General features: G+C 55.9%; 1 protein-coding gene across 1 annotated transcript; it reads left to right on the plus strand.

Annotated features, from left to right (window-relative positions):
• On the plus strand, positions 1-3,859 carry LOC139779227 (uncharacterized). The gene is made up of 3 exons (XM_071717524.1): positions 1-270; positions 368-1,185; positions 1,270-3,859. Exons 1-3 carry the CDS (start codon positions 1-3, stop codon positions 3,857-3,859), a joined length of 3,678 nt encoding a protein of 1,225 aa, XP_071573625.1.
• Positions 3,860-10,116: the final 6,257 nt, after the last annotated feature.

Consider the following 10,116-nt stretch of genomic DNA (forward strand, 5'->3'; position numbering starts at 1 on the left):
ATGCAGGAACAGTGCGACGAGTTGCTCGCCGCGGACGTCCGCGACGCGGACGGGTACTGCGCGTGGGGACGACGATGCGACGAGTGTCTCCGGCTCTTGCGGGAGAGTTGTCGAGTCAGACAATCTGGGGGGCGAGGAAACACGGGAGCCGTGAACGCTCTGGTGGCTCGAATAGCGCGTTTGGAAGGTTCGAGGGAGGATCTGCGCCGACGATTCGAACGCGTCGTAGGTGCCGGTCTGGGCGGTGGGAACGGCGGTAGCAGCAGCGGCGTTAGCGGAGGATTTTCGTAAGTCGAGATCGATACGGCGTTCCAAAGTCGCGTACTCACCGGCGCTGTGACGAACTCTACGTACATCGATTTCGTAGCGCAACTCTACGTACATCGTAGCGCGATTTTTCGAGGATGCGAAGGGCACCGTGCTCGAAAAAGTGCAGGATAATTTGAACAGACATGTGTGTCTGAAGGTCAATACCATATTCAATGGGGAATTCGTAGCGGACGTTAAGACCGATGTGAAAAGTATCGCTACGCGGAACAAACAGCTCCTCCAAGGGTCCGATCTGGGCGAGTGGTACGAAAAGCACGTGCGCGACGCGATTCTAGCGGCGTTGGACGAATTTCAGGAACGCGACAGCGGATGGGCGTTGTCGCAAATACTCAACCTAACGGTGAACGTGAACAAGTGTAATCCCATGCGCGTGGGATGTTGGATAAAGATACCGCTAGGTATAAGACTTAAACAGGCGGTGGTCAACGTGCTGTCGGAGAACGACACGTGTTTCGCGCGTGCTGTGGTCGCGGCTCTGTACCCCGCCAAGCACAACGCGGAACGATGCGGCTCGTATCCCGATTACGCGACGGTGCTGAATCTCGACGGGATCAAGTTTCCCATAGATCTGAAACAGATCGGAAAGTTCGAACGTCAAAACGACGTATCGATCAACGTATTTACAACTCGGGAAGGAATAGAAAAAAAAGATAAGTTCGGACGGGGCGCCGACCGCAACGCGATCGTGCCTCTGCGGTTAACCGACGATAAGAGGGATAGACACGTAAATCTCCTGTATCTGCGCGATACGCTACGCGGCGTCAACAGGGGCCATTTCGCCTGGATAAAGAATCTGTCGCGATTGGTGAATTCGCAATTGACCGCGAAACGGTGCGCGAAGCACGTTTGCGATCGGTAAGTAAAGCAACCTGAGGAATAAGGAAACGACGCGGTGTTATTTTATATACGCATAGTAATCGCACGCACGTTACTTCGCAGATGTCTACACTATTTCTATACGCGCGAAAAGTTGGCCGCTCACAGCGTCGACTGCGGCCGAATGAACGACTGCGCCATCGTTCTTCCGAACGAGGACGATAAGTGGCTGTCGTTCGACAATCACGACAGAAAGGAGCGACTCCCCTTCGTGGTGTACGCGGATCTGGAGTGTTTTCTCGAACAGCGGGAGAGGGAGAATGCCGAAAAAGGCGCGAGAACGAAAAGATACGCTTATCAGCGTCACTTACCGTTCAGCCTGGGCTACTATCTGTGCTGCACCTACGACGATACCGTGTCCACGTACAGATATCGTCGCGGCGACGACAGCGTTTCGTGGTTCGTGAACGAGCTTCGCGTTCTCGCACGTCACGCAAAGATTAAATTCTCCACCAATATATCGATGGTAGAACTTACGGAGGACGAGAAACTCGAATTTTGGCGCGCGACGCATTGTCGCGTGTGTCGGAAAGCGTTCCAACCGGAGGACAAGCGCGTGCGAGATCACTGTCATCTAAACGGACGGTACAGAGGTCCGGCGCATTCTCGTTGCAATCTGAATTACAGAAACGTGTACGTGATTCCCGTGCTCTTCCACAATCTGTCGGGTTACGACGCGCACTTTATCATCGAGAAAATCGCGAACGATTTCGAGGGTGGGGTCGAACTCCTGCCGCTTACAAAGGAAAATTACATATCTTTCTCGAAGACCGTTAAGGAGACGCAAACGGACGGGATGTGGAATCGACTCGTGAAGCTTCGATTCGTAGACTCGTACAAATTTTTAGCCGCGAGTCTCGAAACCCTGGCGTCCTATCTGGACAAGGACAAGCTGAGAATAACGCGCTCGGAGAACGCGAATTTGAGCACGGAGGATCTCGATCTGCTCACTCGCAAGGGAGTATTTCCGTACGAGTACGTCGACAGCGAGGACAAACTGCGGGAGACCGAGCTTCCGCCGCGCGAGGTCTTTTACAGCTCCCTGACCGACGAGACCGCGGGCGAGAGCGATTACGAGCACGCGACGAGGGTCTGGCGACGTTTTCGCGTGCGGGATCTCGGCGAGTACAGCGATCTGTATCTCAAGACCGACGTGCTTCTTCTGGCGGATATCTTTGAAAATTTTCGGGACACGTGTTTAGCGAGTTACGGGCTGGATCCCGCGTATTATTATACGTTGCCGGGGTACACGTGGGACGCCATGTTGAGGTACACCGGCGTGCGTTTCGAGCTGCTCACCGACATCGACATGGCGATGTTCGTGGAACGCGGAATACGCGGTGGCCTCAGTCAATGTTCGCTCAGGTACGCGCGAGCCAACAACAGGCACGTACCGACGTACGACTCATCCCAGCCCACTACGTATCTCATGTATTACGACGTGAACAATCTGTACGGCTGGGCTATGAGCGAATCGCTGCCGTACGCGAATTTCCAGTGGCTCGACGACCCCGAGAATTTCGACGTGATGACCGTGCCGACGGACAGCGAGGTCGGTTACATTCTGGAGGTGGATCTCGAGTATCCGCCGGAACTGCACGACGCCCACGCGGACCTGCCGCTGTGCCCGACGCGCGATAAACCGCCCGGTAAGCGGCAGGAGAAACTGCTCGCTACTCTCTACAACAAATCGCGCTACGTGACGCACTATCGAAACCTGCAGCAATGTCTGCGACTGGGTTTGCGTCTGACGCGCGTTCGTCGAGTGCTGCGATTCGCCCAGTCGCCGTGGCTTCGCGGCTACATCGAGCTGAACACGACGTTCAGGACGCGCGCGAGCAACGAGTTCGAACGGAACATGTACAAACTGATGAACAATGCCGTCTTCGGCAAAACGATGGAGAACGTGCGCGCTCACGTGGACGTGCGTCTCGTGACGCGATGGGACGGGAGATATGGCGCGGAGGCGTTGATCGGCAGGTCGAACTTTCACAGCAGAAGCGTCTTCTCGGAGAATCTGGTCGCGATCGAGCTGCGGAAGCTCGAGGTAAAATTTAACAAGCCGGTCTACGTGGGTATGTGTATTCTCGAAATATCCAAGACGCGTCTCTACGAGTTTCACTACGACTACATGGCGCCGCTCTATCGCGACCGGTGTCGAATTCTGTTCACTGATACCGATAGTCTGATCTATTCGCTGGAGTGCGAAGACGCGTACGAGCGTATGAGACGCGACATAGACAGGTTCGACACGAGCGATTACGCGGAGAATAACGCGCACGGTATGCCGCGCGTCAACAAGAAGGTGCCCGGTCTGATGAAGGACGAGAACAACGGTGCGATCATGACGGAGTTCGTAGGCCTCAGAGCGAAGATGTACACCTACAGGGTACTCGGACGCGACGACACCAAAAGAATAAAGGGTGTTAAAAGAAACGTAGTCGCGAAGAAGATCACGTTCGAGGATTACGTGGCGTGCTTGCGGGACGCGCGCGAGCTGAGGACGCGCCAGTCGTGCATACGCTCGACGTTGCACGAGGTTCACACCGTGTCGGAGCAAAAACTAGCTCTCAGTCCGCACGACGATAAGCGATACGTGACGTTGGACAGCGAGGAAACGCTTTTGTGGGGACATTACGGAATACCGTTGTAAAAAAGAAACAATATCATACGTTTTCTAAAATTGTTTTATCGTAGAAAAATCAATAGCACGTAAGAAACAAACCAATGAATGTGTAAATTTTTTATTAACAATAAAGTACAAGTTGCGCGTATTTACGAATGTCTAATTATTTCTGTTACAACACAGACGCCTTATCTATCCAGGAATTGTGCGAACTGTCCATCCCCAGCCACTTCACGTACGCTCGATTGCCGCGCTTACGCAGGACTTTTTCCACGAGATAGACGTCGGGATTGGAGACGCGCAGCAACTCGTGTTCGTAGAATCCTCCGGCTATCCCTTCTCCGCGAACGTCTTTCAGCAGATACGTAACGGGATTGGTCCTTTGTACTTTGGCTACGCGAAATATCTCGGTGGTCCAATTGGGAGTGTAGCCCTTTTCGAAGATCGTTTTGAATTTGCTCACGCGCACCGGATCGTCGACTCGAAATCTCGCCGGCGCGGCGATCTTCGCGCGGCTGTACACCGTGCGCAACAGTTTTTCGGCGACGGTGGGCGTCCGCCGGACGCATTCCGATCGTTCTGTGTCTGCGACGATTGTAATTCGACAAGAGGCGCGGCAGCGAGTCTATCCATCTGTACGATCCCTGGAGCGTGAAGAGCTTCCACATGTCGTTTTTTAACGTGCGATTGAATCTCTCCACCACCGACGCTTTCATCACCGAATACGTGAAGTAGTGATTCACCTTGCGCGCGTCGAAGATTTTGCGCGCGTCGGCGTTGTAGAATTCCTTTCCTTTGTCCGTTTGCAGATTCCTAGGGTGTCGCGCGTCCTCGCGAAAGATCTTTCCGAGAGCCGTCGCGACCTCCTTTCCGCTCTTAGTCTTGAGCGGGATCGCCCAGGCGTACTTGCTCAGCACATCGATGACCGTCAGAATGTAATTGTGACCCGCGTTTTCGCGCGAATAGGGACGCATCTCGACCACGTCGGCCTGCCACAGGTCGTCGTAACCGCGCATCACGACGCGGCGGCGAGGAAAGTTTTTTCGCGCCGGCGCGTGCAATTCCTCCACGAGTCTCCGTTTTTCTACGCTCATTGCTCAAGAAGGTTCAATATACTCAGAATTCTGGCGATCTGGATTTCGTGCTTATCCACGGTATTCTTCACAGTTACGAACTGGCTTCTAAATTCTCTTATCAGATCTTTGAAGTTCTTTCTGAGCTCCGCGATCGCTCCCTCGACGTAGCCCATGTTCGTCGCGTCGGTGCCGACCTCCGGCGCGGCCACGCGTCGTATCTTGCGCTCCGACGCGTCGTACGAATCTTCGCGCAAGAGAAGCGCGTCGTTTCGAAACCTCGCGATTTCGTCTCTCAAACCCTGGTTCGCGTTTGTCACGATGACGCCCGTGAACTCTCGATCGACGGTGTTCTTCTTCTCGATCTCTTCGATCACGGCGCTCTTGAACCGTTCGATCGCGTCCTCCACGTAACTCCTGTTCGTCGCGTCGGTGTCGAACTCCGGCGCGGCCACGCGTCGTATCTTGCGCTCCGACGCGTCGTAGGAATCCTCGTTCAAACGGAGCGCGTCGTTCTTCAGCGTCGCGATTCCGCCTCTCAATTCTTCCGTCGCGTCGTTCTTCTTGATCTCTTCGATCACGACGATCTTGAGTCGCCCGATCGCGCCCTCTACGTAGCTCTTGTTCGTCGCGTCGGTGTCGACCTCCGGCGCGGCTACTCCTCGTATCTTGCGCTCTCTCGCGTGGTAAGAGCCCTGACTCAAGCGGAGCGCGTCGTTACTCAGCGTCGCGTCGTTCTTCTTGATCTCTTCGATCACGACGCTCTTGAGCCGCCCGATCGCGCCCTCTACGTAGCTCTTGTTCGTCGCGTCGGTGCCAACCTCCGGCGCGGCTACCCGCCGTATCTTGCGATCCCGCGCGTCGTAAGAGTTTCGATTCGAGAGAAGCGCGTCGTTCCTCACCGCCGCTATTTCGCCTGTCAATTCTTCGGTCGCGCCTCTCTTCGATCGTCCGATCGCGTCCTCGACGTAGCTCCTGTTCGTCGCGTCGGTGTTGATCTCCGGCGCGGCTACCCGCCGTATCTTGCGCTCCCTCGCGTCGTAGGAACCCTCGCTCATAAAGAGCGCGTTGTTGCGCGTGTAGTTACGCAGGGATTCGATCGAGGAGCGTAATCGCACCGTGGACGCACCGTCGATTCCGTCACCGTTGCTCCGATTTGTCAGAGACATGCCGAATTTGTTCACAGACATCGCGCGCGCGGGGGGAGGCGCTGGAGAGCGCGCGATACGTACTGCCGTCGCGATCGACGCGACCGATCAATTTACGACGAAACCGGCCTCGCGAAGTTCCTCGATTATCGACAGAATTTCGTTGTCGTGAGCGTTGTTGCCGGCCCGACGAGAAGCGTCTAGCAGTCGAAGTCGATCGACCAGCTCGTTGGGATCGTCCCAGTGAACGTAATTGATCGCGTTGTCGGTTAGTCGCATGGCCGACGGTAGTCCGGCGCCCTTCGTAGTCCCAACTGTGTGAGACGGGTGTACGAGCGGCGCTATTATTTTTGTGTACTTGTGTCCCCTGTTACCCTTGACAGGCATGCCGGCGCTGCGACCGCGTTTGTGAGCGCTGGTGGCGAAAAGTATACTCCTGTACGTTTGTTTGTCCTTCTCCGTGTAGACGCGAGCGTTGGGAATTCGCATAAAAATCAACTCGTACAGACCGCGCGTGCCCTTGTACCGTACACCGTCGATGATCACGGAGTCATCCGGGGCCACGTCAAATCGCTTGTTACCCAGCATCGTGCCGTGCTCGCCGAGATACACTCCGTAGACGTGGTCGATCTCCTTTTTACTGTCGCCGCTCAGAAGAGCGCCCACGTACTCCCGCCCTAACGGTCCTAGTTGGCTATTCAGAGCGTCGCGACCTTCCGCCGTGCTCAACGACTCCCTGACGGACGTCTCTAGCGCGGGGGGTGGAGTCGTAGTCTCCGAGACGATCTCGTGTTCTCTGGGTAAAAACCGGACCGAATCGGCGTGGATCGGCGTGGAGCTCGCGATAGTCGTCGTCGTCGCGGGAGCCGAACTCAACCGTGCTGGACGCGACTCTCCTTTTTTTCCCGCGGTCGTCGTTGTCTTTATTGGCGTGAATACGTCGTCGTCCTCCCCGTAATCGCGCTCCAGGTCGGCGCCTGCATCGTCGTCGTCATCACCGTAGTCACTATCCTTCTTCGTTCTCTTCGTCGTTTTTATCTTTCTCGCGAGCGTAAAGCTGCCGTCGTCGTCGTCGTCAATCTTGCCCGGTCCTTTACCCCTGCGGTCCGCGTCATCGGCGAGCCGTTTCAGAGGTTTGACGATGGGCTCGTACCTCTTTTCCAGAGCGATCTCGCTCTCCATTTTTCCGACCCTGAGAGCGGCGTACTTCCTGCGAATCGAGGCGCGCGTTTTGGCTATCTCTCGCGCGGTCCTCTCTTCCGCGATCGCGCTCATACTCGCGTCGTTCGGCGAAGCGCACTGATCGGCTCTACAGCACGGCGAAGTCGTGGAACCCCCGTCTGTACCGTCCGCCTCGCAACGCGCTGTCCTTGTCTATCACGGCGAAACCGTAGGTGCGTCGCCAACACTCGCGACAGAAGGCGCAAAACTCGTCGTACGACATGTCGATGTTCACGTGATCGTCGTACACGTGCCGCAGATTGGTGCCGTCCTGCCTGAACAGGATCAACAGATTTGCGTTATCGCGCACGAGATGTTTCGGTATTTTGGCGTACGTCTGACAGAGATAGAAGCAATCGATATTCGAATGTCGACCCATAGAAAAGTACTCCCTCATTCTGTCCTGCTTGTCGCAGGCTAGGTCGTCGAAGACGAAGACCGAGTCGGGAAGCGCCTCGTCGGGCGGAACGACGTCGCGATTGTCGGAGAACGCGCGATAGCTGATCTCCTCCATAGGCTCGAACGATCGTTCGAGATATCGATACTTCGGTTGTTGCAGAGATTTCGAGTACACGTATACGTTCTCGAAACGAAGACCGTGCGCTTGTTCCAGCAGACTCACCAGAACGTTCGTCTTACCGCAGTTAGAGGGACCGCAGATGATGCAACGTACGACGTTCGGCAAGAGAGGACCGTGTCTGCGCGATTCTCCGTTTCCTCCCTTGGTCGCGCCCGACCTTGCCTGCGTTTTGCGATCCACATTCGAGACTCCTATCGTCACCGACTGTCGCACGAATCGCATGCGCCCTCTCTCTTTCGCTCTCTCTCTCGGTCTTTTCCGCAAGCGCGCGCTCGTTTGCGCGATGAACGCGCCCGAGCGCCGGGGTGGGGAGGGCAGCACGGACGTCGTTTCGTTTCGTCGCGCGTGCGCAAACGCTTCGCGCGCAAGTATAAGTAGCGCGAGCGCGTCGTCGTATCCGTAGAAATTCGATCTCAAAAGCAACGAATCGTTCGCGCGCGCGTCGGTGATCGAGATGTTTCCCATCCTACTGACGGACAGGCGCGATATTCTCGATCTAACGGCCGAGGAGCTGGAATTCGTTCCGAAGATCGTTCTGTTGCGTAAATTTGAGAAATACGTGCAACTGCTGTGGGACCGTTTGCCCGAACATATAAAAGCGGATCCCGAGGTGCAGAGATATCGCTCGTGTATGGAACATTACAATCGTCCGTGGCAGCGAACGCACATAGACGGTCCACCGCCGCTCGTCAAGGACTGCTACGAGTGCAACCGCGCGCTCGCTCTGAACGGTGAGTTGTCGAAACGTTTCCGTTCGAATTGAGAAGAAGAAAAAACCCTCCCGCAACCGCGACCGAATGCGCGGCGCCGGTCTACTCGATCGCGCGATAAACGCTCTTCCCTTCGAGCTGCATATCCCCGGCTATCAGTTTTGCGGACCCGGTACGCGTCTAGCGAAGAGACTAGCGCGCGGCGACAAAGGCATCAATCCGTTGGACGCGACGTGTCGCGAGCACGACGTAGCGTATTCGCGAAGCGGCGAGCTCGCCGAACGACACGTCGCCGATCGACTGCTCGCCGAGAGGGCGCGCGAGCGCGTCACCGCGAAGGACTCGCCGGTCAGTGAGAGACTCGCCGCGGCGGCCGTATGGGCGGCTATGAAAGCGAAGACGAAACTGGGCATGGGTATGGAAAGGAAAAAAGGAAGAAAGAGGAAAGGAACGGGGAGAAACGCGAAGACGAGGAGGAAGAGGCGGAGGATACTTCCGACGGCGAAACGCGGCGGCTTCTTGCCTTTTCTACCGATGTTGGGTGCGCTCGGTTCCTTGATCGGTGGCGCGGCTGGCGTGGCCAAGGCGGTGAGCGCCGGCAAAGCGGCGCGACGGGAACTCGAGGAACTGCAGCGACACAATCGCGCGATGGAGGGTCGTGGGTTGTACCTCACGCCGTATAAGAAGCGCGGAGGTGGCGCGAGGAGAATCGCCGAAAAAAAAAATTTCGCGGAAGAAGGCGACGTTAGCGGCGACGTCGGATCTGCCGCCGTACGGCGTCACGACGAACAAGCAGCTCGATCGATCGGCGCGTCGCCTACGCATGCCGTTCTTCCGTGGGGTGTTCATGCGCGACGTTCTGCCGACGAGGGTGCGACACGCGGAGTGCGGCATCGTGAATCTCGACGACGCGGCGGGTCCGGGCACGCATTGGGTCGCTTACGCGAAGAAAGGGAACGCGGCGATCTACTTCGACGCGTTCGGAAATCTCCGTCCGCCGAGGGATCTCGCGCGATATCTCGGCGGTGGCGGCGAGAGCGCGATCGTGACGTACAATCGTCGCGCGTTCCAGACGTTCGAGCAGAGAATCTGCGGACAGCTGTGCCTGCGATTTCTTCGCGAGATCGATTGGGGGAGTGGTGGCGAACGATCGACGTTCTCCCGCGATGTCGCTGACGCTCACGTTAACCGGAACCAGCAGCGTTCTCACGGCGAGTCACTTTCCCGCTTTGGATCTGAGCGACGGCGAGTACGAGCTGGGTTTGGCGACTTTTGAGACGTACAATTCGATACCGAACGTTACGCCATTATTTGTACGATTAATTGTGTAATTATTTGTGAGAAATTTTATATGCAAATTTCTTGCGAATGCTTGAGCGAGTTAAACGGAGTCTACAAATTAAATACGCCGCAAGTCTCAGAGTCGCAGGAACGGTCGTAAAACAGAAATTGACCAATCACAGTCGAACGCTTTTAACTGTTATATTAATTGGTCAATTTTTTTCTTACGACCGTTTCTGCAACTCTGAGATTTGCATCAAACCGCTCAGTA

This window comes from Temnothorax nylanderi, unplaced genomic scaffold, assembly GCF_030848795.1.
Source record: "Temnothorax nylanderi isolate EJ_2023f unplaced genomic scaffold, tnyl_v1.0 TNYL_tig0215_pilon, whole genome shotgun sequence".
Classification (NCBI taxonomy): Eukaryota; Metazoa; Arthropoda; class Insecta; order Hymenoptera; family Formicidae; genus Temnothorax; species Temnothorax nylanderi.